This window comes from Drosophila elegans, unplaced genomic scaffold (genome assembly GCF_018152505.1).
Source record: "Drosophila elegans isolate 14027-0461.03 unplaced genomic scaffold, ASM1815250v1 contig_183, whole genome shotgun sequence".
Classification (NCBI taxonomy): domain Eukaryota; kingdom Metazoa; phylum Arthropoda; class Insecta; order Diptera; family Drosophilidae; genus Drosophila; species Drosophila elegans.
In genome coordinates this window covers 5,511,463-5,538,847 of record NW_024545550.1, presented here as the reverse complement: position 1 = coordinate 5,538,847, position 27,385 = coordinate 5,511,463, and the positions used below count along the sequence as shown (strand labels likewise).

The 27,385-nt window shown below is 40.6% G+C and overlaps 2 protein-coding genes across 4 annotated transcripts in view; both read right to left on the bottom strand.

Annotated features, from left to right (window-relative positions):
- Window positions 1-1,126: 1,126 nt before the first annotated feature.
- Window positions 1,127-27,385, bottom strand: part of LOC108143403 (pneumococcal serine-rich repeat protein) — a 74,865-nt gene continuing 48,606 nt past the window's right edge. For all 3 annotated transcript variants that reach the window (XM_017267785.2, XM_017267784.2, XM_017267786.2), the window contains exon 8: window positions 1,127-4,004. In XM_017267785.2, coding sequence (XP_017123274.1) covers window positions 3,880-4,004 — 125 coding nt within the window. In that variant the 3' untranslated portion in view covers window positions 1,127-3,879. The remainder of the gene's footprint in view (window positions 4,005-27,385) is intronic.
- LOC108143402 lies at window positions 3,915-12,461 on the bottom strand. Its single transcript, XM_017267783.2, has 2 exons — window positions 8,643-12,461; window positions 3,915-4,004 (listed from the first exon to the last, which is right to left on the bottom strand). Exon 1 carries the CDS (start codon window positions 11,600-11,602, stop codon window positions 8,891-8,893), a length of 2,712 nt encoding a protein of 903 aa, XP_017123272.1. The 5' UTR covers window positions 11,603-12,461; the 3' UTR covers window positions 3,915-4,004; window positions 8,643-8,890.

The following is a 27,385-nucleotide window of genomic DNA, read 5'->3' as shown; positions in this document are numbered from 1 at the left end:
AAAATTTCGTGTTTTATTTTTATTTCTAATTGATTATTAGGAATTCAATTCTAAAAGTAAAAAGTCATGAAACTAGTGATTCAAAGCTTTTTATTAAAAGTACAGCGTTTACTTGGATTTTTCTCTTTTAAAGGAAAAATGGTCAAAAAAATTAAGAAATAAAACCATCCACGAAGTGACAAGCTCTTGTTTCCATCCATTTTATTTTGAATAAACAAGTAAACGAGCATGTTGAAATTCGACAGGTACTTACTTTGTGAATGAAGAAATATTTCTCCCCAGGAGTAAACCGATTTGGCGACCTCGTAAATAATAGTCAAAGTCCACTTGTAAATTCAGTTTATTTTCATTTGATTTTTCTTTTGTTGTTGTTGTTGTTGTTGTGGTTGATGCCTGCACTTCAACGCGTTTTCATTTTCAGTTACAAATACTGAGATATACTTACTACACAGGTGACACAAATTGATTTATCGCTTGTATGGCTTTTGTTTGACTTTTTCTTTCGATTCAACATTTCTTGCTTGATGAATAAAACGCTGAAGGCGTTCAAATGTATTTTTAAATATATTTGTTTTGCATTTTTCATGGTTTATTTATTGTAATTTTTTGTTTTTTGTTTTTCGTTTTTCGGTTGACTTTGCGTTTTGCATTGCCAGCAACAATTAACATTAAAAGTTGATTCCTTGCACACAAGTTGAAGTATTACCTGTTTTTGTTTGATTTCCGTTGTTAATTTATTTAATGTTGATTTACTTGGATAAGCCTTCTCATTATTTATTTATATACCTACTTGGTATTTACTCATTTGGTTTCTTGTTCTATTTACAATACATCTGCATGTGGTGTGTTATTCTGTTGTGAGTGTCTTTCTTTGTGTTTTTTTATTTGTAAATAATTGCTCAAACTGGATTGGGCACCAAAAGTCTCTCGTTCAAAGGCTAAAAAGTTTGATTTTTTCTCGAGAAATAATTTCGTTATTTATTAATTTATTCTTGCTGCGTGTTTGTATTCAACCTGTGTCATTATTCATTGGTATTTTGCCCTAAAACGTTTCGAGTATTTCAATTACATCAATTTACTTGCTTCGATTGTAGTTGGTTGTATAATAATTCAGCTTATATTTTTACACTTAGCTAGCCATAATTACAGACATTGTTTGTATTGTTTTAATTAGGTTTTTCTTTTACCTCCGTTCAGTTAACATCTCGTTTACTTTCGTAAGTTTAAGCATGCAGTTAAATCAATTATGCGAACCTAGTTAACATTCTCTGTCCCACTTGTTAAATGCAATTACTAAGTACAATGTTTTGCTTGATTGTTTATTTTAAGTATTCGTTCGCTGTTGCCTTGCTTATTTGAATTTGTTTAGCCTCTTTGTCAGGTTGAATATGAAATTGATTCCTAGTCCGAAATGCAAATCTTATAAGTCTGAATGAGGTGTGTGAGTTTCTGTCTCTGACGTACTTGCATTGCATTTAACAACGATCCGCTCTAAGTAGATTAAATGTATAATTTTACAATTTATTGAGCTAATTTAAAGCTTTCCATTTGTTTTCGTCCTGCCCATCGTTGAACACAAGCTTCCCTGCCCGCCAACTGCCTCAAGTATATACAAAATTGTATACTGAGAAAATATAAATAGTAAGCTTGAAAGCAAGAAATTAATTCTATATATGACTGTCGCAAAATTAAATGGAGGCGATGTAAAATACATTTTGTATCAACATGAAATGTTTGTTATTTAGCTTCGTTATTATTCTGCTGTTCAATTCCATGCTACTTGCAAATTGTAGGTAACAAGTTTAAAAATTGTTAAATAAAAATAAAATATGCTAACAAGTATTTGGAAAGTAAAATAATACTGATGAGTGCAGTTTTTGTAATTCTTAAAGTTTGTTATTTTCTCTTTGTATTTATATCATGTTTTCATAGGTATATATATACATGTGCAAACTTTGTGAAAATGAACTAATTTGCTTATCTGTCGGTCCCACATTAATTTAACGCCAGAGTCCAAAAACCTATTACATTGCTTTTGTGCATTCGGGTGAATATTAAGAACATTTGCGCTTGAAAATACATTTCCGGATAATTGTTAATTGGGCAGGGTGATGGGCGGTCAGGGGAGTTCGTTCACAACTTTCTGTTCAAGCTTTCAACGCTCTGTTGGCTGAAACCGATAGAAGTTTGCTTCAAGCTAAATTTTGTCGTTAAACTTTGCAACTGAGTTAGCACAGGTTCGTAAAATTATTCATTTGGTAAAGGCTGGGCAATCAATTCTACCTCATTTCGGCTGCTCGACCACAAATTAATTATAACATTGAACACCTAAAAAAACATTTAACATTTAGCTTAGTTTCACTTAGTTTAAATCCATTTAAAAATTAATTCGACAACAAGCTCGTTTTGCACTTAAGTAACAGTTTCACATCGATCCGCTAATTAACTAACTTTTCCTTGTTATTATTTTCAATTGTTTATTAAATTACGCTATGCCACTTATCTTGCAGGTTCTCATTAGGATTTCTTAAGTTTTCATTGGCACAAGTTGCTTTTATTCAATTACGAGTAAATCTATTGAATGTTCCTTTGCTGCTCTTTTGCAATTATTGTTAACCTATGAAAATCGTATTTTTACTCAAAATGTATCTTGGAATACTGGATACTTTTGCTTACTTTGCTTCCCTCCACCGCTTCTTCAACACCGTCTAAGAGATACAAAAACTTTTCTGTTGTTTATGGCTATTAACATTTACTTAGGAGTACTTTTCAGTTAACAACTTAGTTTCAGACATAACTATTGACCAACTTTTTTTCTCTCGCCAGCTGCCCAGTCGACGCCATTCTTGGATGGAGTTTTCGGGTGGGACAACCAAAGGGGGAAAGCTCTGCTAAAGAAAAAATTGAAACCATTTGACTAATCAACTGAACAATCGAAACCTTTCGCTTAACTGCTCCTTCCGTTTGGCGTCGTCCTGCAGCCTCAACTAGATCATATCCTAAGCACAATAATTACAGGACAATCAAGTTCGTTCTGGTAAACAATTTCGCTGGAGCAATAATATTTAATTTGTGAATTTCTTTAATTGTCAAAAGTTTTTTATCAGGCTTTTATATAACAAAGTATTTTTTTTTACATGAAATAAAATAATCGCTAAGTAAAGAAATCTCTAGTGATTTGAAGTCACTTAAAAGTGTATCCAAAATTATGCTGTGAAAAAAATGTACAAACTATTTTTGTACATGTGGTTTTTTGGAATAAAAACTACTCTTGCATAATTGTCGAAACACTTGCAAATGATTCTAACTCACTAGAAATCATATGTGGTCGAATTTGAAAACCAGAACGTCCCTGGCCTAACATTTAAAATGCCATCGAAGTAACTCTATAAACAACGTTTTTAACTATTGACTAAACAGCATCACTTTTGATTTTCTTCGACCATCCTCTTTTATTTCTTTTTTTTTTGCTCTAAGTGGAGTCTACCTTTCAGTTAGATACAAAACAAGTGATTTCCGCGTGGGCAGACTTAACTACAATTAGCATTAACTTTAGCTTTAGCCGAGCACTTCGGAGTGCTCCATCCTTATTTATTTTTAAGTTAACAATTTCTTTTGTTTTGATTTCTTGTATTCTTTGTTATTCTTTGTAGCATTTGTGCGCATAACTTTGATTAGGGCGGGGCAAAAAAGGAGTAGGTTGGATGGTTGGGGGGGTTGGCGTAGGGAATGGGACAAGGAAGGGTCCTCCGGCTTCCTGCCACAAACTTCTTGCCAACCGCTGACATTTCCAGCAGCTTCTGCTGCCATCGCATCCGGTCGCATCTGGTGCAGCGGTGTCACATCCTTCCTTTCGCTCATGGAACGCTAATGGAACGCTCATGGAACGACGTGCTGCAGCTGCAACCCCATCTGGTGGCGCTGCAGATTCAGCTCGGTGCGGTTCTTCATCATCAAGGTGCGCTCCAGATTCTCGCGGTAGCTCCTCTCGTTTTCCTGTCGCACTGTCAACGATAGAAATCAATGTAAGTGATCTTGAATTGCATCGGGGGAAATGAAAATCCTTTGTGTAAAAATACAGTTTAGTTGCCCTACTGCAAAGCGCTTTAAAAATATTTTTTAACTATATTTTGCACATTCTTATTTACTATCTTATTATCTTTAGCTCATTTGCCAAACTATACTCATAGCTTAAACGCAAATATTTGTATTTGTTAATTATATATTTTTTAAATGTAATACATGCACCTTGAAAAGATAAAAATTTACTGCTTTTGAGCTAGTCAGTATTTTGGTAAATGAGCCTAATGTTGGTAAAACTCTTATGGAACAAGTTCTTAGGTAAACTTAAGTATTAGTAAATATTCACTGCGCACTCGTTATTATCCTGTTGCATTTCGTTCGAACTGCAGTTGAAGTAAATGCCTGTTGATGAATTCTCGAATACAATTTTCATCAATCCAGACTATTTACTTTAAACACAGTCCAACATTTTTCATCTGCCCGCTGTTTTTATTTCCGTTTCCGCATTGGGTTATCACGTTCGCATATGTGTACACATATCAAGTACATATCCCCCCTATCACACACGGTACTCGTCCCGTTTTTTTACACCCTCGAAAGCCCCCATGACATGACCCCCTGCGATTGTCGTCTCGGTTGCTGTTTGCTCAACGCTTTTGTGCATTTTACAGCAGTTTTAATTAACGCTCAACAAACTGGCTAAGGAAATGGGAATGGGAGTGCAAATCGGTGGGGAGGGGAGGAATCGGTTGGACAAACATTGGTTACCTGCCGGTGGGTGTTGTGTAAAGTGTCAAAATTTGTTTGCCAATCAATCACAAACATACACGACGCGGACACACAGACAATACAGTCACAGTTGCCGTTTCATGTGAAACTGTTGAATACCCCCGAATAGTTTAAGTTCTTTGTTTTGTGTTTTAAAGTTTGGTATTGTGTTTGTGTGTGGTAATTTGATTGATTTGCCGGAAAAGCTGCTAATTCAGAGAGTTACTATGGGATGATATTTATATATATATTGTATATTGTTGCCATTGCACAGCGTATGCGCTCGGCTGAAATTTAATTAAAAAATTCTTGCCCCAAATAGCCACCAAACAGACCAAACGACCAACGCAAACAAAAACACAAACACACACACACACACAGACACTTTGCTGCAGGGTTAGTGCAAAAATTTAAGTAATTTTACCCATTTTACGCTCTTATTTAATTGCAAAAATTAGTAATCCCAATTCCAACCGCAGCCAGCGACTTTAACGAGTGGAAGGGCAACCACGATGCAACATCATTTTGCTGTTGCTGTTGCCGTTGCTTTTGAAGCTGTTGCTGCTGTCGTCATCAAATTCATATGCATATATGGGCCAAAGGCCACATGGTGGTTTCCAACCGCTGGGCCACGATGTGTCCAGGCTAGCAACACTAGGCACCATCCTCCATCGTCATTCCCCCAGCTCATGCCTTTGCATGGGCTATGAGGCGTAATCGCAACGTGTTAAAGCCAAAGTGGAGGCCTGAGAACAGGTGACGATGCCTGCCATTATTCACTTGGCCGAGTGCTGTTTGTTGCCGGCTTTGTTGCTGCTCTGGCAAGTAGAAGCTACTCAGCATAATGCCACCTTCGTTTGGCCTGCTTTGTGGCCTAAAGTTCGGCCATGGATGGGAGGTCTGCAATTGCTCGTTGTTCTGGTAATATTTAATAGTAGATTAATAATAATCTGTGTGCACAGAGTCTATGTGGCCCTCAGGAATACTTAGAGAAACCATTATGTATGTAGTAAATCTAGACACAACACAATGTCCTGGTTTCGTATCAGTTTATAATATAATTTAAGTCTCAAACAATCTTAGTTTATAAACGAATTTCAAAAGATTAAAAAATGCAACAAATTATACATCAATAACGGAAAGCAGACTTTAAAAATTGTGTTATTAGGTTATGTTAAACTTTGTTTTTAATTATTAAAAAACAGAAAAATAATATTTTAAAGATTTTAAAAACTTGCTTAATTAAATTATATTTTTACTGACTTTTCTCGTTTACAGGACATAGCCTAGTTGATCATTCACCTGTCCTCAAGGACGTGGGTGAGCCATGTGCGTGCCCAGTTGCTGGAGCTCCGGCTCGCGTGTGCCTGTGTGTGCGCGAGGCTATTCGAGACCAATTAACATATAACTTTCCCACCGGTAAACAAGTTAAATTGTTAACAGCCATTATGGGCGCTCATAAATGCTGCCGAGTAACTTTGAGACTCACGCCCGCCCTTCCACTTTGTCCCTCGTCCTGCCCCCACTTTCTGTGCAGTTGCCTGCTCCGTCTGTCGGGTGCTTTGTCTTTCATGTTGTTTAATTATAAATGTGGCGTTGAAAGCAAAAGGCCCCCTTTCCCCCCTTCCCTCCTCTGGTTACTCCATCAGATTCTTTGGCCTGGCCGTCATGCCAGTTTGCCTGACGGATGGCAAGCGACGCCTAATTAGCAGCCTGGGAATGGAACTGGCTCTAGGGATTGTTCTGCCATCTATTGTACCTTTAAATTGAATTTATTGATGCACTTTTGTTGCCTTCGCTGTCTGCTTTGCCAGTGGCATTAGCTTTTTTTCTACCGTTTGTGACTGAACTAGAGCATGATGCAGTTGCAACATGCAACAGTTTTGCCTTGGTAATGGAAAGCTTGTTGTAACAACTCGTCCATTATTGCTTTCAATTATGAATATCACAATGGAAGCTACTTCAAGTGTAAATAATAACTAAGCGAGATGAGATTGCATTGAGAAGTGTTGCATAAATGAATGGCTCTGTACAAATAAAATGGCGCCCAACGTATGGCCTCGGATTGTATGCTTATAGTTTTCAACAATGTGTTGCGGTTCCTTTTAAATCTTACAGCTAAACTTTTCGATTGGAGCTTAGGCTACAAGTTAATCACACTACTGGGGAATGGGCAATCCACAAGATATATTCTATCACCAATATGTTTGCAACTTCTGCAGTTTGATCAAGTGGCTTCTGTTAGAGCTTGCAATTGAACTTTTTGATAAGGGAGAATGTAACTTTCCTGCTGGCATTTTTCCTGACCTAAAAGTTTCTTGTGCGAACTGTCAATTTGTCGCATTTTTTATGTGTATGTTGCAGCTTGCAAGTGGGCTTGGCAATTTGGGGACTTTAGCGGTCACACGGGACTCTCGGCTTTGGCAAGGCCATCTGGGCCAACTGGGCGAGCAATGTCACTAGCATGAGTTGCTTTTCTGTTGCTGCTTGCCTTATAATAAACAATTGTTGTTAGTTTATATATATTTTTTTTTTGCTGCTCTTGTTATCGCTTTCGTTGTTGTTCTTGTTGTTGCACTTTCCCTTTCTGGCGCTCACTGAGGCGCAGTTGAAAAAGTAACCTAGTTTCCATGTCGTCAACGTGAAATTAAGGCTATGAGTGTGAGCGTGCCTCCTGTCTGTGGGCACACGCACACATAATAAAAAGGAAACCAAGCGTACCGTGCCGTAATGATGCTGCACACCCACACACACACAGACACATATACACACACGTTAACAAACAAAACTATTAAGCGAGAGTATAAAAAAAGAGCATGCTAACCACGGGAAAGGTCTCTGCAGGCCTTGGCTGCTAAGCCTGCTAGTCTGTCTGTCTGTCTGTCGGTCAGTTAGTCACCCACCAACAGCCTTATCCACCCCTTTGCCACCCACTGAGAGTCGGTTAAGCATTGTTTGTGCACGGCTAAATAACACTTACACTTGTACACACTCACCGACACAACCACACGCACACGCACACGCACACACGCACACACCCACACACCCATATACCCTCACGCACACACGTGCTGATTAGTTTGGCTTTGCGGCAAGAAGATGCTGCGGCTCCTGATGCAGTCAAAGTCATTAAAGTCATGGTAAGTAAGTACAGCATCATTTTTTATGGCCGTGTGCGTGTTTGCCTGGCAGGTTAGTCAGTTAGTCAGTTAGTCAGTTATGTAATGCTCGAGATTTTGCTGAGCTTTTGCCAGCTCAATATTTGAAAATTCCTTCCCAGCTACTGCGTTGTGTTTGTGTTTGTTTGCTTTGTTTGAGGGCGGTGTTTAAGAAGGGGGAACGTTTGGTTGGTGGACAGAAGGGAGCTGACATACATATTTGTATTTGCACAGTTTTATGGTCTGTAAGGACATATGGCAATATGGCCACACTCACTGTGGTGCTTTAAGCCCGATAATGAAACCAAGCTGACCTCGTTTATTGATTTGCATCGATGTGGCAGAGAGGGAATGCAGTTTAAGGAATTTCAACAAGGAAATGCCATGGTTTTTAGTTTTAAATATGCATGGGTAATAATTTGGATTTGAGATTTGTTAACAAATAAACGCAATTAGCAGGGTATTGGGTATATCTTTGACATATTTGATTTTAAAATTGAATGTAAAAGAAATTTGACGCCCAACGTAGGGCCATTGCCATTTGTTTATGTTAAAATAAGCTTATTATGTTAGTCTTAACTACAAGTCGTTGGTAATAAATCCATAACAAACAATCGAATTATTGACCTGTACAAATCGAGTTGCATCCATTTATATTTTAAAAAACTCATACTCAAGGCCTTGCCTACTTACAGACTCTTCGCTAGTTGCTGCTGCAGCTCCTCTATTTCCTCCTCTCCCGCAGTCGTTGAACGTCAGTTGGGCAGTCCGGCGCAACCAGAGACCCGGAGACACAGAGGAAACAAAACGTAGAGCGGAACGACAGGACCAATTCGAAGCGGAAGCGAAAACGCAAACGTTAACGAAATCGAATCCAAAGTCAGGGGATAACCAGCTGGCAGGTAGGTGAGTTGCCCAAAGCACAGCCTCTGCGTTGGAGTTCATGAGGGCCGCATGCCCGTCCAGTGGACGGGTGTGTCCCTGCTGAACGAATGCGCCTTCTTTCCGCCCTGGCCGGAGCTGGAGGTCAGCGTGATGGTCAGCACGAATACGCTGGCACAGACCAAGCACAGCAGGACCGTGGATAGAACGATGCATACGATCCGCTTGCGCTTGCGATCCGCCGCCTCCTCCTCGTCGGTTTCATCGCTCAGCGACTTCTTCTTCAGTTTGTGGGATCCCCCACTTACGGAGCCCTTCCTTCCGGCAGCCAACTTGTGATGGAACGGCCTCAGCACCTGGGCAGCAAAGGCGGCATCGCTTAGCTCGTGGTCATACGTCAGCGATGATTTCCTCTCGAAGCTCGGTCGCTTCTCCTCCAGAAAGGCAGCCGCCGCCGCCGACGCGGAAATGGGTCGTGGACTCCGCTTGATCTCCTCGATGCTCGAGCCAGGCACAACTGTGGATAGCGGGCGACTGTTGCGTCGGTGGGGTGAGCTAAGCTCGAATTCGTCGCCCGCCTGCGGACCGCTGCCAGCACTGGCGTCCCCGATAAAGCTCTTGGACTTCTTGGAGGCGCTCAGCGTCTCCCGATAGCTGCGCAGTCGAACGCTGGCGCTGTGCAGGGCTTTGGCCTGCTTGACACTGGCACTGGCATTGGTGCCCTGGAAGGCCGCTGCTGCTGCTAGAACACCTGGCCGGTGGACGGCTAGCTCCTCCAGATTGCTGGGCGACAGATAGAGCGAGCGACCCATCTGGGCGCCCCGCTTGAAGTGGTACGCCGCACTGGCCGCCGCCGCCGCACTGTGAAGCTGCAGGCCATGTCCGCCTGCCGCGGCGGCCGCCGCTGCTGCTGCCGCCGAAGTCGAGGGACGTCCGTCCAGCTCCAAACTGTGGGTACTCACTTGGCGGGTGTGGGGGTGGTGTGATTCCCGCTTCTGCTTAACGCTATTCGCAGCGGAAGGCGGGTGGGTGGCACTATGGCCGGCGGCTGTATCCTCAAAGGATCCCGCTCCGGAGCTCTTGCGCAATCGCTGCACGGCGACGGCAGCGGCAGTGATCTCCGCCAGGCCCAGCTCCTCCATTTTGGTGTGACTGTTGCTCCGCGAACGTGTATCCACGAAGAGTTCATTTTCCAGCGACAGATTGGTGGGTGCCGCAAACAGATTGCGTCCGTTCATCGGTTCCATTAGGTCATCGTTCAGCGATGGATGTCGTATCTGCGACTCCACCACCGATTCCGGTTTAACACTGGGCCTTCGAGCCGGATCATTGAACGATCGATGCGAACGACAGCCCCTTCGGCTCGGCGAAGGCGAACGGGATATTTCTTTGGCGCCCGCGGGTGGACCGGGCATTAGGAAGTTGCCCCTCACCGAACTGGTGCGACGACTTGAGGCCCCCGAGCCGGCTGCAACGGCCAGCTGTATTTGGTCCAGGGCGGCGGGATCCTGTTGCGCGTGGAAGGAATGCGTTTTCTTCATCTGAAAATTGGTAGACGGATGGACGTCAATGGTGTCGGATCGCCGGAATAGGTTCTTCTTCAGCGGATGCGTGTGCATTGGGCGTTGGGCGGGGGCAATTGTTGGATTGGGCATATCGTCCATATCGATAAACTGAATGGGCGATGTGCTCCCGCCCAACGATCTGCCCATACCCATGCCGCCCAGGCCCACGCCCAGGCCCATGCCGCCTACGCCCACACCCAAGCTGCCCACACCGACACCATCGCCCAGGCTGCTGCTGCTGCTGACCAGGTAAATGTCCGGCTGCTGGCGGTGCTGCTGGCCCAGCACCGGGCTAACCGCGTGTGAGGTTGGTGAGCTCTTCGAGTGCGCATGCTGATGCGGATGCGGATGCGGATGTTGAAGCTGATGTGGATGCGTATGTTGTTGCGGATGTTGGCGGTGCGATAGTGAATGCTGCTGGTGGGTTGTTTGTTGATGCCGGGCAGCAGCTGCCTGTGCAGCAAGTTGCTGAAAAGTGTGCAAATGCAACTGATGTTGCTGTTGTTGTTGTTGTTGGTGTTGCTGGTGTTGTTGTTGCTGATGGTGTTGCTGGTGTTGTTGTTGTTGTTGTTGGAGGAGATGATGGTGTTGCTGGCGGGCAGATAGGGCTGGCGAAACGGCACCACTGCCGGGTCCGCCACCACCACCACCCATGCCACGCTGACTAGGATGGTGTTGTTGTTGTTGTTGTTGTGCTGGGATTGCTAGGGTCTGCGGGGGTAGGGCGCCGGATCGGGAATGGGGCAGGGGCGAGGCCGAGCGGTGGATCAGCGGCTTCTCACTGATGACAATGCCCTCGCCCTCCAGATCCATCTCCATGTCCAGGTCCATGTCCATGCCCATCTCCATGCCCATTTCCATATCCAAATCCATGTCGAGATCGCCGGAAGAGGGTGCATAATTATCGATGGCCATGGACAGGGATCGATGGATGGGCTTCAGCTTGGGCGGTTTCTTTTTGGTGGCGGGATTGTCAAAGGACGAGGTGCCCGACGTGTGCTCCTCGTCCGCCCCGCCGGCGGTCAGATACGGATCGAAACTGTGCACGGCCACCACATGCTGATGGTGTCGTTGCTGTTGATGGTGCGACGACTGCTGCTGATGGTGCGACGACTGCTGCTGGTGGTGCTGCTGCGACGACGACTGTTGCTGCTGGTGGTGCTGCTGCTGCGATGACTGCTGACCACCGCTGCTGCCGCGCTCCATGCGGTAGTAGTACTGCCGGGGATATCTATGGTAGTAATGTGCAATTGTGGTGCTGGTATGTGGTTAGGTGGAGTGGATCAATCGGGGGAGCTATCGGGAGCTACCAGGTGGCTATGGATTGGCTAGGGTTGTTCACTCTGACCTGTCAGCCCCAGAGATCGGTGGTTCAACTGGCTCTCAAGGTGGCTGCACCGCAGTGTCGACTGCGACTGCGATTGCGATTGCGTTTGCGATTGCTGTTGCAAGTGTTGCTGGTATTGCAGGTGGTATATATTTTGTGATTGTTGAAGGGTGCTTTTCTATTTTATTTTTGAATTGATTTGATAGTGCTGGATTGTTCTAGGTGGTGCTACACGACAAACACGGACACCGATCGTGGTACGGATGTGGATTGGGGGTTGGTGGCTGGGGATACACACACACATACACACATATGTGAACGGGATTGTACACACACAGCGAGAGCTTAAAGGTGCAAGGACATTCGGCAAGACAGGGAAGTTTGGTTTTGGTTTTGTTTTGGTTTTGGTTTGGTTTTGGTTTGGTTTGGTTTGGCTTGATTTGGTTTTTGTATAATTTCTGCGGCCGCTTTGCCGAATTCTCTCTGCTTGTGCGTTTCTGGCTTTATCACTGTTTCTGCTGTTTTTGGTGTTTTGGATTTCTTGACTGTTTTTGCTGTTTTTGCTGCTTCATTTATAGCTACTTCTCGTCTAGTGCGTGCAATTAAATTCCTTTTTAGCTTTCTAGCTGCTACTGCGCTCACTGTTTTATTGTCACATTGTGTACGTGCTTGTTGTTCTTGTTGTTTTATTTATTGCAATTCAAATGAGTTTTTGTTGTTGTAGTTGTTGTTTACGTGGCTTAATGATGATTATGATGGGAACCTGCTAGCTGGTTGTTGTGTTTTTTTGGTTGTACAAAATGCTCTGTTCTTGTGTTTTTTTGTTGTCTTTTGCTAAAGTTTTTGATTTCAGTTTCAGTTTCAGTTTCTGTTTCTGATTTTTTTTTTTGGATTTGGTTTTTGTTTTTCTTTTTGCTTGGTTTGCTTGCTACACTCATTAAAATTGGTAAATACAAAAGCACAACTAGAAGTAGAGAAGAGAGAAATTCGTAAAAAACATATTAGCAAGCGGGGCCGGGGATTGTGATGGGTGGTGGTGGTGGTGGGTATGTTGGTGGCAATGTCGTGTGGTGTTTGTGCCATGTGCAGAGTGAGTGATGGAAAACAGCCTTAAAATGTTAGGAGACTGAAGAGCGAATCGAATAAGAGCTAAGATTGAAGAAAGTCAAGAAAATAAAAAACGCCAAGGTTTTTCCTAATTGAGCCGAGTCAAGCTCTAATTAATGAGTCATTAAGAATGGTCCAGTAAGCTTAAGTGTTTTTTCTGGTTTCGCAAAACTTTATTTCAATTTAAGTAAAAGTTGAAAACCAACTTTAATGCAAGGCAATATTCGTTTAGTATTTTGAATTCCATTAGTTAATCATGGTGAACTGTAAGAGCTTGAAGTACCACATTTAATCATAAAATATTGCACTGATAAAAATAATTGTAAATCATTAGCAAACAAGAAAATGTTATTTTCACCCCAATTAATTAAAAAAAAGCAACTAAAGGATTGGTGGTAGTTAAAAGTAAAAACTTATATATAACACATATTTTAAAGTTTGTTAAATTATTTGGGTATTTAATATATTTAAAAACACACTAGTGAACTCTTAGTCAGGACACAAGTCTAAAGCGTAATTAATCAGCAGTATATGACCAGAGTAAATATGTGTGTTGTTTTAAAAGCAAACAATTAGTAAACTTTTGTTAAGCGTAGGACTTTAGCTTGACATAGTTTTAATGCATTTCAGAACAGATAATTAATTCAGTTGGGTCCTGGCATTTGGGACATTCCCTTAATCGCCCCCAGAGCTTCACCGAAACTTTCTCATCCATTTTTAAAAATGATAATCCCTTTAGTTTTTTGGCCTCGCTGCGGCATGGCTTAACGGCCTTTTGCGATTGCCGGCCGTAAGTCGATCACGTAGCGGTCTCGTTGTCGGGTAATGTAGCATAATCAAATTTAATCTATGAAACTGCCCTCGTAGCCGCAAATTCCCAATTCGGACCTCCCCTCTTTTACACCGGCAAAGAGTTGGCAAACACAATTCATCATTCAGCTATACCTTTGGCAAGCCACGAGCCGAGGAATTGTAACGTTTTGCATAATTTAAAGCGACAGGCCACACAGCCAGCCACTTCCACTTCCAGTGGCACTCGCAAAAAGGGCTCCGTGAAGCGAAAGTCCTTTGCCACTGTCACTCAGAGTGTTAATTTTTCAGAGCTCATTGATGGATGAGCGCGTCGGTTGACATTTATGTACGATGTCGGCCTAGACATCCACAAATGAAGGCCAGCTAGCAGCCCGTTAAAAATTAACGCCACCAGCCTGGCCATGCTACCAACCAAAATGAGTTAAACATATTAAAATTTGCTTATGCTAAAATGTCGAGTGGCCCCAAATGCTCCCGAGACACTTAACATCACGTAAATTAAATAGGTTTAAGGCAGCTTAAGTGGAATGAAAAGTGGGGAGAAATATAAGTACGTGTATGATAGATGCGAGGCACACAGATGTTTCAGTAACCATATGCCATTGTCAATGGCAACGTCTGCTACTGGCGTTACATCACAAGCTGGAGGAAATCTGGATTGGGTTGGAACCAGCCTATCGAGTGTCTTAGTCGCTCGCTTTGTGCGGCGACACTTGCCACATTTCTCTGTCGAGCGCTTTTGTGTCACATTTTTGTGAGATGGATTCCTTTGGCTGGGCCTGGATTCAATTTCAAAATCGTGTTCGGGCCAGAGGTTCAACTGTGATATGCTACGTAATCCCGAACAGGTTCTAACTAATGCTGGCATGCTGGGTGAAAGGTGAAAGTTGATTTACTGAGCACCTCTGCTTAACATCACTCTTCTAATGTAATTCAAGGAAATTAACAGATTTTCATGGTAAGGATTATTTGGCTATGATGTTTTAATATACCAAAGTAATAACAATTTGTCTTTAAAGGTTAGATTTCCTCAATTTGCTTATCCCCTATCTAGATTTTATAAAGTTTGCTGTTTGATTCTAAGCCAAAAGTTAGTTGTTATACATATTTTGTATACAAAAGCCAAAACGCAATCTATGCTTATTTGCTTACCAAACATAATCCCTTATCGTCAAGTTGTAATCGCTTGGGCAACCCCAACTGATTACTTCCTCTTTCTTAACCAAAATTTAGCTTATCTAAATTGTATATTTAATACAAGCTCACAACCTTTTCAGTTGTATGTAACCCTATTAAGATGTCGGTTGCCACCTCGTAGAGCCATATTAATTTCCCATTTTTTTCGCTCAAGCTAATACAATTTGTATCCCATTCCCCCATCTCCATTCCGCTATCGCCCTAATTGACATAAACAATACTTAATTAACATAAAACTAACATACCCGACCCGATGGCAAACCCAATTTAAACAGCCATACGTGCGTAATTAAGTCCGCCCTTGGCGTGACACGCCCCCTTTTGGGGCTGCTACCATAGCTCCAAGTGGTTTCATGTGGAAAACAGGGGGGTGTGGGGGCGCGTAGGTTGAATGGGGACATTAAAGCTGGAGGCTTCTGGTCGCGCTAGTGTGAAAATCAAAGTGGCATTAAATGCACGCCCACGCACTTTGGTCAGAATATGGTTGGATATATCTGGTTGGCAGGAGCAGCCGGAAAAGGGGGCGTGGCACCAATTAATTTCTGCCGTTTCTGGTGGCTACGGTTGTCGTAAACAACCAAGGCGATTGCCGCCAGCCAAGACAACAGATGTCACTTAATATTATTAAATCTGTGCACCGTGTTTGCCTTAAATCTTTTTTTGGCCATAAATGTATTTACACAAGGACGAATTAACGTGCCGTTTTGGTTAAGAGTATGAGTATGGTATATATGGTATATATGGTATATACGGTATATACATATGTGTTTCCTGCTGTGACGTTGCCGTAATCCGATTAAATGAAGAAAATTATACAGGGGAATGCAGTCCTCCTCGGCAAAGCGACGTCCTCGAAAGCGTTGAAGGAGCTGAATCCTTCGCCTCTTCATGCTTCCACACAATTAAAATTCCCTCACACACGAAACGGCGAGTTTTTGCTTTTGCTTTTGCCTTTGCTGATTTCATTTTATTTCACAGCAGGCCATGGAAAATGTTTATTTCATCCTTTCGATAGTTACACAGGGATAATGATCATTTGCCGCAGCATAAGAAGGAGGCTCTAATCGTAATCTCTTCAAATTCCATCACATTGAGAAGTGTTTTTAAGAGATTGCCCCAGATTAACAAATTCTGAAGCTCTCGAGCTGTTTAAGTGCATTGCATTGCATTGCATTTAGACACCATTAACATTCCGAGTGGCCGAAATAGCCATAAGATGATTAAATAGGAATAACGTTGTGCCATTTGCAAATGCACTTCGTTGAAAAGCCCACACAAGCTTTTAGTGTGATATTAATTTATATCCTACTTAAACTACCGTTCTGTGTTTGTTTCATTTTCCCTACTTATTTTCGCAGACTGAATTTTTCACTTAAAATGTGATCTTGTTCTTTAACTTTTACCGCCCTTTCAGCTTTAAGTTTAATATAGCATTACACTGAAACTGTGTGCTTAATATTTACAATTCATAACCATTAATTGCTTTAATGTTGCTGCCAACGACCACTGACCAAATATTGCGAAAACACAATTTGCTTGTTCTTTTACCAACTCAGCAGCTCCTTTCGTTTTGAGTGAAAGCAGCGCCTGCAGTTATGCAATGTTATTTTAAAGCGAATTCCACTTTTACAATGCAGCAGCACACTCCCATTTCTTATGTGTTTCTGTGTTTTTTTGCCGACATTTCTTGGTGGCTGGCTGTCAGCGGCAAATGCAAAAGCCAAACTCGAACGGAATGTCTGTCAGTTGGGCGTTTTGGACTTCCAGTTTAATTTGAATTGTTTGCGAAGGGCAAGCATTTTTAGTGCTACGAAGAGCACAAGCATGACCACGCCCTGTCCATAATCTTATTAAGTGCGCTTAGTTCCTTAATAAACAATCGTAAAAACTTTCGAAACACTGGCGAGTGCAGCCAACAGTCCTGTATTTCAGCCACATTATTTCCGCTTATCCCTCACCGAACAGAGAGGCCAAATCTAAACGAGAAATTACGAACTAGCACACACAGAGTTTAAGAACTGAAGTTTTGTGACGGGACATGCACAGAGAAAAATGTAATTAAAAACGATAATGATTCGAAAACAGTCTTTGGGAGGATTAAGAATATTTAATTATTTAACTAAATTATGAAAAGAACGAATGAGTCCTTCTGGTCAAATGTAATAAAAAATAATTCACTGTAAGACAGTTGATTTTTCAATTGATTAAAAATCATATAAACATTCAAAATAAGTATTTTAAGATGTTGAATTGGTACTATTAATTTATGCAACTTACAAATGAATTCTCAATTCAAACTGTAATTTTTCTCAGTGCATTTGTAGCTACCCCAGCGCTTTCGGTGGCAAATTCAATTAAATAACTGCACAGAAAACTTTCGCAAAACACAATTCAAGAAATTCTTGAATGCCTTGCTACACTTTTGACAAAATTTATACACATTAAGTCGCCGCAAAAACATTCCACAAAGTTGCTACCGAAAGTGAGGTCCACGAATCGAGCTCCACTGCGACTAACACTTACACGGCCATCTAAGCCAGCTCTGCTGATGAATTGTTGACCAGAAAATATATAAGTGGCCCGGAATGAGCTAAAAACAGTGGCCCGAAAACTTTATCCACTCGGATTGAAGCATGTGGCCTGTGGGTTGAAATGAGTTTGCAGTGACCACAGAGCGGCCAGCTGAGATTTAGCAGCCTTGGGATGGTTGGCGGCATCATTTTATTTCACTTATCGCTTTTGGGCACCGCACAAACCAATCCGTAATGAACAGGGCCCAAGCATAAAGTTTCATTTAAGCAGATAGCAACCGTATGCTGGCCAAACAAAAACAATTGCAGACGGATGGGGAAAGGAAAACCCAGCGCAACTGGAAAGGAAAACGGAAGGCAAACAAAATGTTTTGGCCTGGCCCGAAGGCTGCCCAAGCTCCAGCTCCAGCTTCAGCTTCGGCTTCTTTGGGCTCCAGGGTTGGACTTACGGAAATTCTTGTTTACGGCACTCGCATGTGTTTTGCTTTTCTTTTCTCATGTCTGATTCATAAATTCACACGGACTCTTTCTGCTTCGCAAATTGTTGTTTAATATGTTTTGTCTATGCGTTGTGTAATTGTTTCTCTAACATAAAACAGACTCTCATAACTTTTCCCGAAAAGCTGGCAGCAAACGGGACTAACTTCAACCTTGAGGTGAGAGAACAAACGAAAATGTCTATATTAATACTTCTGCCGGGAAAGGATTTGAAAACTTTCCATCGGCTTTGTCAGGGACTTTCAGTCGAAGGTACAAAATAAAATTGAACCATGAAGCTCTCTCTTGGAGGTATTATAAATTCAGTCAAAGGGAATTTGCCAAAGTAGATAATCTACACGATGGCATATTGAGAGGCGGGCAGGTCGTAGGACTTCATTAAATGACAGCGCATAAATAAGGAACGCAAACAAATGGCTGTCATGGCGAAAAATATACAAAAATACACGAGGACGTATGCGTATCGCGTATCCAAGTTCGATTTGTGAAACTCTTATGGCGCAGCTCTTGTCGCCTGAAAAACTTTTGCGTTGTTTGTGCTCACAATGTAACGTGACAGGAGAAATTAATTGATTTATGCTGCCAGCGGCAGAGGAAAAGGAATGTTTATAGAAACGAATGATGCACTGGCGAAAATGTATTGTTTTTCACTTTGCTCTAATCTAATATGAATCAGCTCATTTCGAAGTCTCAAATCATCAAAAAACAATTAAAATGATGCCCAAAATTATGCATATATATAATTAAATAAATGTAAACTGAGAACCTTTAACGTGTATTATTTCTGTTGTTAGACATTTTCAATTTAAAGTTGTCCACACTTAGAAATATACCGAAAATATGGGTCAAAGAAATAAAGAGACTTAAAAAGATTATATTGTATACAGAAATAATTACCTACTTTAAGGCGTCCAAGTTAAATATTTAAAGAAATTGCTATTAATACACTAATCAGTTTTAAAGTTTCTCCCTGTGTAATTTAATTCCGTTGCATTATTGTTGCACAATTTTTCGCAATAACTCATATGCAGCTCAGAAGGCAGCTGCTGCAGTCGAAATTGGAAAAATTTTGAAGGCTGCAACCGCAGCATTGGTTGGGAAAAAATACTTGGTGAACGTGACCTGGGTTCGTTCTTCGGGCCATATTGATTCGTTTATGCTGTGTAATTTGACAAACATAAATAAATTAGGCCAGGCAGTGTAACGACAGAAGGCAGGACGGATATTGGCATGGCAACAGGAAACGACAGCGGCAAAGGCAGAAATAGAAACAAAGGCAGACGCAGCGGCATCTGAAGCTGAAGCAGAAACAAAGGCAAACAGCAGCGAAACGGAGAGCAGTGAACAGAGAACACAGAACGAGAACGTTTCCCCAGCGGAAGCGGAAATCTCAGGTGTTTGCTCTGGCCTTTGTTGCTGCCTCTTGTTTTCCCGCTTTTCCATTTTCCTCTGCCACTGCCTCTGCCTCTGCCAGCTGCTCGCGTCTAAACATCTCCCCGGCTAATTAATCTTATTTTGGCATTTGGGCTGGGAATTTTCGCAAACAGCTCTCAACATCATTTCCCAGCTGGGTTCGGTATATGACGAGTATATATGAAGTATGTGTGGAGCACATTTAGCAACAGCAACGGTAAAAGCAACAGCAACAGCAACAGCAACACGCACCTAAAGTAAGCGCATTCTAAACGCTGACACTGATGCTTGACACGAATGACGTGATGAATGTCTCCAGAAGATGGTTCTCCGCTTTTGACGAATGTCTCTGGCCGGAAGAGCACGCAAAACAATTTCAAGTGTCGTCACTGCCGTTCAGGTGCTCCATCACATGGGCATGTTCATTTGTTGCCGTCCCACCTACACTGCTCCCAACTCCACTCCACTCCACACCACTTCATCCACTCCACTCACCTGGAACCCCCGTTCGCGAACTTGCAGTTTGTCAACGACACTTGCATAGAAATGGCACCGAACTAAATCGCATAAATCTCATGGGACTGCAAAAAGAATAACAGAAAATAGACTGATAGTGTCCATTTTACAGACTAGAATACACTCAATGCACAGAAAAAAATCTATTATACACAAAATGCAAAACAACACATCTTTAAAATTTCTAGAATTTTAAATAATTTAAATTCAATTCGTTTTTGCTTCCTTTCATACACCTTAACCATTTGTTTCAAATTAACCTGGATGTTCTCAACGTTAATAATAGTGTTAAGTGTTTATGAAATATGTAACTATAAATAATTATACTATAAATCTGTGAATGTATTATTTGTATTTAAACATAAGTCCATTCTTCGCCTTTCTCTTAATAATTTTTAAATTTAAAACAAATTTGTTATGCTAGGTACATAAAACAACTAAATACAATTACAAATTTGTATAAATCTTCAATAAATAAAAAGCAAACATGAAAGAAAAACTCTTTAAAAAATCGAGTTTTGAATTAAAATAAAAAACCGTTTTTGTTAAGTAAAGATTGGTAAACAATACTTAATCTCAGTCGTATGCTAATAGCATAGTAAATTTTGTCTGTGCATTTGGGAATAGAAATTCAGATGATAGACTCCGAGTCGTACAGAAATTATGAATAGGAAATGACAACCGTTCGCACACGTTTTGTATGCGTTGACTATACCCATATCAATCCAACAACAGGGAACAGCGCATAAATGGGATACAAATGCACACACGGCGTATACGTATTTTTTTTATTTTTTTGCATTTCCGATTAAGCTTCTAACTATTTTGGTTTTTCTCCATTTTGAGCAATGTTATATAGCACGTATAAGCTGATTACGATTCAAGAGTATCCGTATGCTACATTTTTTTCCATTGCAAGATTAGCGCAGCTAAGGGAAAAGCAAATGTATGCGTGGGCCTGACAAGATATTATTGGGGGAGATGGAAAGTCAATATTTTCCGATGGCCAACAAAAATTATTATAGATAAAACTTGCGATGCAGTCATCGAGGAATAAATCCATTTATGGTATTTTATTTTTCACTCGATTGGACACAAGGAAATGTTTAATACATAGTATGAATTGATTTCCATTGAATTTCAAGCATAAAGGAATTAGTTATGGTCGTTTATTTTCCAATTTGGACACCTAAAATTGGAAAAGGATTTAATTACTTAAGAAATATTCATATTTTTGCGAGTATTCAATTTATACATGAATGTCAATGCATGCCAATTATACATACTATTTCTTTAGACTTTTTCATTTGAAAGCTGAATTTTGATCGGTTTAAAAGATGGTCAAAGACCAGTGAAAGATGCCACAAATCGAAACCTGCACTCATCAACTTGGCCCCTTTTAGAGCACTTCCATTGAGCCAAATGCGATCCATTAATGGTTGAACAAAGGCAAGAGGAAGTCCCCAATCGAAAATGTTGGCAATTTGGGAGAGCTCGCCACAAAACCAGTTAAAAGGCCAGTTGCAGATTTGGTCCGAAGAATGCTCTAGTGGAGTGGATAAAGTGTTTTGGCATAACGAGTTTTGCAATGCATGTCATACGCAGGGATCCACCATCAGCCGGTCATTTCCATTTAAGTTGGCGACAGTTAAGTGGCAAATAAATTAAAATTGCTAATATAAATCTAATCCGGCCAACTATGTATCATCAGAATACCACACAACCATTCCATTCCATCCCATCCCAACACATCCTCATCCTCATCCTCATCATCATCCACATCCATTCAGTCCCGGCGTCAAGTTGAAAATGTAATTTGAGCACAAATTACATTTGAGTGTGGAATTAGCACAGTTGTCAATCTGTGTCCGAGTGTGTACGCAGTCTGGTTGTCCATGTTGCAGCATATTAATGGTTCCGGCCACATTGTCCTGGTTTGCTGGCCAAACCAGTTGCCATCCAGCTGGGCTCGAAACTCGTTTACGTCCGCTGCCGGACGGAAAATTTGAAAATTCATGAATTCCTCTGTGCGAGGAGGTCAGAGTATACGCACAGGAGCTGTTTACATTCAATTTACGGCAGGGAGCAGAGCGGCGAGGTCGTGGCCAAGGTTTGTTTTCCCCTCTGTCATGATTATACTGCAGGATGCAAGAAAAAAACAAAAAAAAAAATAGAATGGGAAGTGCTTGCGGTGGTCCAATCAAAAGCTGCCCACAGAATTCGGTCACCTGTTGGCCGTGCAATTTAATTACTTCATTTCCATTTGGCGCCATAAACAATAATTGCATGACATTAACACATAGACAATTTGCTGCATTTAATTCAAATGCAAAATTATTCCATCGAGTGAAAGTCAAACCATCGACAATGGTAAATGGGCCGATCAATTGCATTATTATTATTTTTCAGCTCAACACCAAGTGCAAATTCCAAACGTCAATAACCAATACAGTTTTGGAATTTTCCGCTTTCATTTTGCGATGTCCTGCTGTGTTCCTGCATTTGCAATGTTTTTCATGCTAATTTATGAGTACAAAAGCCTGTCTCCCGACCCTATCACGCTTGGGCACACACAGTGCGTATGCTTAACCAGGCGCAAACACTGCCAATTTATGCAGCAGCGGGCGATTTGGGTGGTGGTCAGTGTCCAGCCTGTCTTTGTTCTACGGCTCCCAGTCAATATTAAACAATACCTTGAATTCAGATTCATTCTGCCACAACGTATCCCTCACGAGCAACAAATATTAACATTTAATCCGGTATGTCTGGGAAAATTACAAGCTTGGTTGATTGTTGACCCTTTTGGTTTTGTTTCTTATTGGATTTTGAATAATGTTAGATTAGCTATGTGTAATTTAAAATTCAGAATTTGTCTGGAGTGACAGATATTTAATCTTGGATTTCTTGAAAAGTAACAAACAAAAATTTTGATTGATTGTTAAGCTGTTTTAATGAAATTGCCGTTAGAAACCAAATGTATTTACTTTGGTTACATTACACAACACAATGTTTGCTGAATCGGATAAGTATCTATAATGGTCAAATACTTAACACAATCTTTTCCAATTTTACTCAAATTGACAGATTAACTGTTAAAGACATATTATCTCTATAAGGTATTCTTTTTTACAAGCTTTTACTTATATTTATGTGTCAACAAATATAACTTACAATATATTGCTTCAATGCTATGTTTTGCCTGCAACTATATCCTATAAATATTAATCTTCTTTACTTTTATTCATAACTGGATTTCAAATTTCTCAAAGCATTTCTTCCTTTTAATTTACGACTCGTGCATATGTTACCAACTCAGTTAATAGGAGCTGGCCAAAAACCAAGCAGCTTAAGGGTTTATCCACCTGCTCCCGCATTTCAAGGTTTTTTGTAGCTTGGTCAGACTGCAAATTGCTTATGCTCTTTGCGTAATTACAAGTGCTGCGAGCCACCTGAAACCGGCCACGTCCCTCTTTTCGCCACCTGCCCCAGCAACATTTCGCATGTAGCTCCATGATATGAGTCCACTTCCCTGGGATGTGTTCAAAGTTTGTTTTAAAAATTCACATTGCCAAATGGAATGAATATAAATTTGTAAAAATATTACATTACGCTCGGATGTCTAGGACAGATGTATGGAGCTCTGGAGGGTGAAGTTGGCTTATTACTTACAATGAATAAATAAACATGGGATCGTGGAAACGCATACACACACACACACACTGTACAGTGTACACAAGTCCTGCGAGTGCCTGTGTCCTACATGTTGCCCTCGTCTACAGACCTCCTCGCAATATCCTTCCCTGTCACCCAGTCACTGTTCATATTTCGCAAATAGTTGACATTTTTCATTTGCATCAATTCCGCTGGCACATTCGCTGTTTGTCTCTTCCGTAGTCTCGTTCGTCGTTATGGTTATTGAGAAATCGAAGTTTTACCGGAGAGGTTCCGCCGTAGAGCAAGGCTAAATTGAAGACGTGGTTTGCCCTTCCTTGTGCTTTTTTGCAAAGGGTATTATAAGTTTTAGCAAATCAAAAAAATATGTATAAGGATGTCCGCAATGCCACAGAGTCTTCAGTTATTTAAAATTAAATACCAAAATAAAGTTATAGCAAATCGGTTATATAATGTATTAACGAATTAAACTGAATTATACTGAAAGGCTTTTAAACGTTGGAAATAGTTTTTATTTAATTGTTCTATTTGCTATTCAACCATATTTAAATTTGTTCAGCTTTATTTTATTAAGTTTTCCTTCTACATTTGAAAGGTTTTCTACATACTTTGTTTCAACTTTGGTATTTATCAAATTTAAACTTGTTGAGCTTCACTTTATCAAGTTTATACTTGTTTATGGTTATACTTGTTTTTGTTAGGTTGTGTTTATATTAAAGCCAACCAGGATTGTATAGATAAACAACAACATTTATGGGACTACTTTAAACTTTTACTATCAATCTAAAAGAAAGACTTTTTCAAAAAAATAAAAAAAAATCCAAGATATAAAAGCTAAGCAGTTTATTGAATGCTTTATGGTATATACTTTGGTTACTTTTAAAAAAGAAATTCAACCTTTAACACAACACAGAGTGTACAAAAATCGGCCTGTCAAAGTTGGAATAATGTGTTCTTTTTGTTCTGGGGAAAAATTGACAGCTTCGCACTGCCTTTTCATTTCATTGTCTTTTTCGTTGGCTGACACACCCGGTGGTGTGAAACGGAAAAGTTGAGCTCGAAATTGACTTTTTCCGTTAAAATTTGATGCACTTTACGGCAACGCTTTCGCAATACTTGCAGCATCAGAAAGCAATATTTTTATTCCCATAGTGCATTACTCTAATCATCAAAGGTGAGTTCGGCCCCTCCCCGCCCCCCTGATGTTTCCCCTTTCAAGGCAATCTGTGAAATGGATATTCATCTCATTTTGTTTGCCCTTGCTGGCTGGTGTTTGATCGAATGCAAAATGAAATGGCAAAAGAGTGAGCGCAGTCTATGGGTCTATCAGTGCATTATTGGATTAATCAATCAACCTGCAACAGTTTCTATTTAAGAAGTCATTTCCATAGTCAGTCAGCCGTGGCCAAATATAAGTCTGCCCAAGGCTATATAGTACACAGATATATGTATAAATGGAGTAAGGGGTAATGTCCAGCCACTTGATTTATTGCCCCGCGGAAAATGGGCAAACATTTGGCCGACCCATTAAGCGAGAATTGGCAATTTAACAATTTCTGAATAATTAATATTCAATTATGCAACTGCGTGCAATGACAAAGAAAGCGAAATCGGATAGAGCAAAAAAAAAAAAATGCGAAACACAATCCATTATCCAGCGCACATGGCCGTGTTGATGGATTATTTATGTTGCGGTAATTATACAAAAGGGCTCGAGTGCGGGAATGGAATGTGCGGACAAAGAAACTTTGCTGCGGGCCTATAGATACAGCAAGAACTAAACTGTTATCGCCGACCAGCTGCTGGATTTTCCCACCCATATCTCTCCTCCTCTTTTCCATTTTTTTTGTGCGTCTGGTTCTTGGCCCTTTTTTGCAATAACCGCAACGAACAACGACCAGCAGCACTCGGGGCCATCAATGTAGGGCCATTTCATATGTCGCACTAAGGATTGTCAAAATATTGGACATGTTGGAGGCACTCGCACACATAACACACACACAACGCACACACACACACACACAACGCACCCACCCGAGCACACATACTTATGCGGCGCATTTAGCATCATGTGTACAAAAGCAGGTCAATACTTTTGTGTTTTTTGTTACTACTGCAGACCCGATCCAACCCCTTCCCACATCCTCTGCAAAGTGAAACGTAAAATTGTTTTTTTGTTTGTTTGCTTTTCCCCCCTGTTTATTCAGTCGTTGTCCGGGCCCCGTTCGGTTTGCTGTTTGCTTTCGGCCGAACAGGAAAAGGAACAGCGATAGGAACTGCAAAAGGCGGCGTGGATATAGAAGGATATAGTGGGTGTGCGGTTGGGCGACATCGGGCAAATCAAGAAAAAAACCTACAAATTCAGTATTAAAGCATAACATTTTGACAATTGGTCACGGCTCAAATGGTTTAGTCCATCGACTGGCAGTTTTTGTGGTACTTTACAGTTGCTTTGTTGTGAGCTAAGTACAGACTTACACAGAACAAATTTATTTTGAATTTTTAAATGATTTTAAAATTTATTTAAAATATTAAATTGTATTTCATTAGTTCTTAATTAATAAAAAAGATAAAAATTTTACATATTTAAGTACACCTACATATTTTATAAGTACTTCATGAGGCAATTAAGACTTGAATGCCAAACATCTTTCAATTTAGAAACATATATTTTCAGTTATAAGATATTGTGAAATTATCGATAAGTGGCTTAAACTTTTAAAATTTTAAATTAATTTATACATCTATAATTTCTTCATCAAGACAAATAATATTTTTTGATCCTTACAAGTAAGTAAAAGTATTTAAAGCGTTTTTTGTTAAATTTCTAAAATAGCATTGACAATAACTAACTATTCTCTACCAAGCTCTTTATTATTCAACTTTAGTTGACTCAAATGGTTTTTTAGAATTTTGTGCTGCACAAGCTTATGTTAAAATCAATTTACGACTGCAAAAACACAAATCGCTGTGGTCGGCCCCTGCGTTTCTATAGTAGAATCTACAAATGGCAAATCACATTCGTCAAATATATGTAGAGGAAAATACATTTTTTGCCGATTTCACCCTGTTGGGCAGCAATGCCAAAGTCAACAGCAGCGGCCTGCAGCCTTTCAAAAGGGCGTGGCATTTTCAGTCATAAACAAGAAGAGTTTCGCAGAAACCAAAACCAGACGATAACTTTGACCGAGGACCGGAGCCGAAACCTTTTGTCTGTTTACATTAAAAGCTTTTTAATTTGTATTCTAATTTCAATATTTGCTTGTGCTCAACAATGGAATGAAATCCTGGCAGGGCAAAAAATGAAAAAAGGATAAATGGTTTGGGGGCAGCTCCTCATGTGTGCGTTCGTGTGCTTTTGTGTTTATGTGTCTGAGTGCAAAATGGCGGACAAAATATGCAAATGACATTAGGCCATGTAGCATAACTTCTGGCACGTTTAGGCCGCGTCGATGGAGCGCATCAAGGAGAAACGGTGGCAGTGGCACAGGCCTTGGAATCGTTTTTTAAGTGTTCGTGTCGGAAATCTTAAGATTTTCGGTGCTAAAGTAAATGAAGGAAAGAAAAAATACAGCGAGACGGAAAAATGAAAAGTGCCCTCTGCTGGAGATTAAGTTTACGAAATCATACGTTTCAGATCCCAAGGGAAAATTAAACTTAAATTTAACTTTTGTTTAAAATTGAGTTTACCTTTGACTTTTCAACTTTGGGCTGTAAAAACGAAAACAAAGTTTCTCAATGTTTGGTCATAACATATACTCTATTTTATAGAGGAAAAAACCGATTTAAAAACCTAATAAACAAGCGGGGCAATAAATGTCCATATTGTTTTAGTGGATTATCACATGTGTTTTCACAAAATCGATGTGTTAAACAATGGCAGTTTATCAAGGTTATTTTAAATACTAAAAAGCG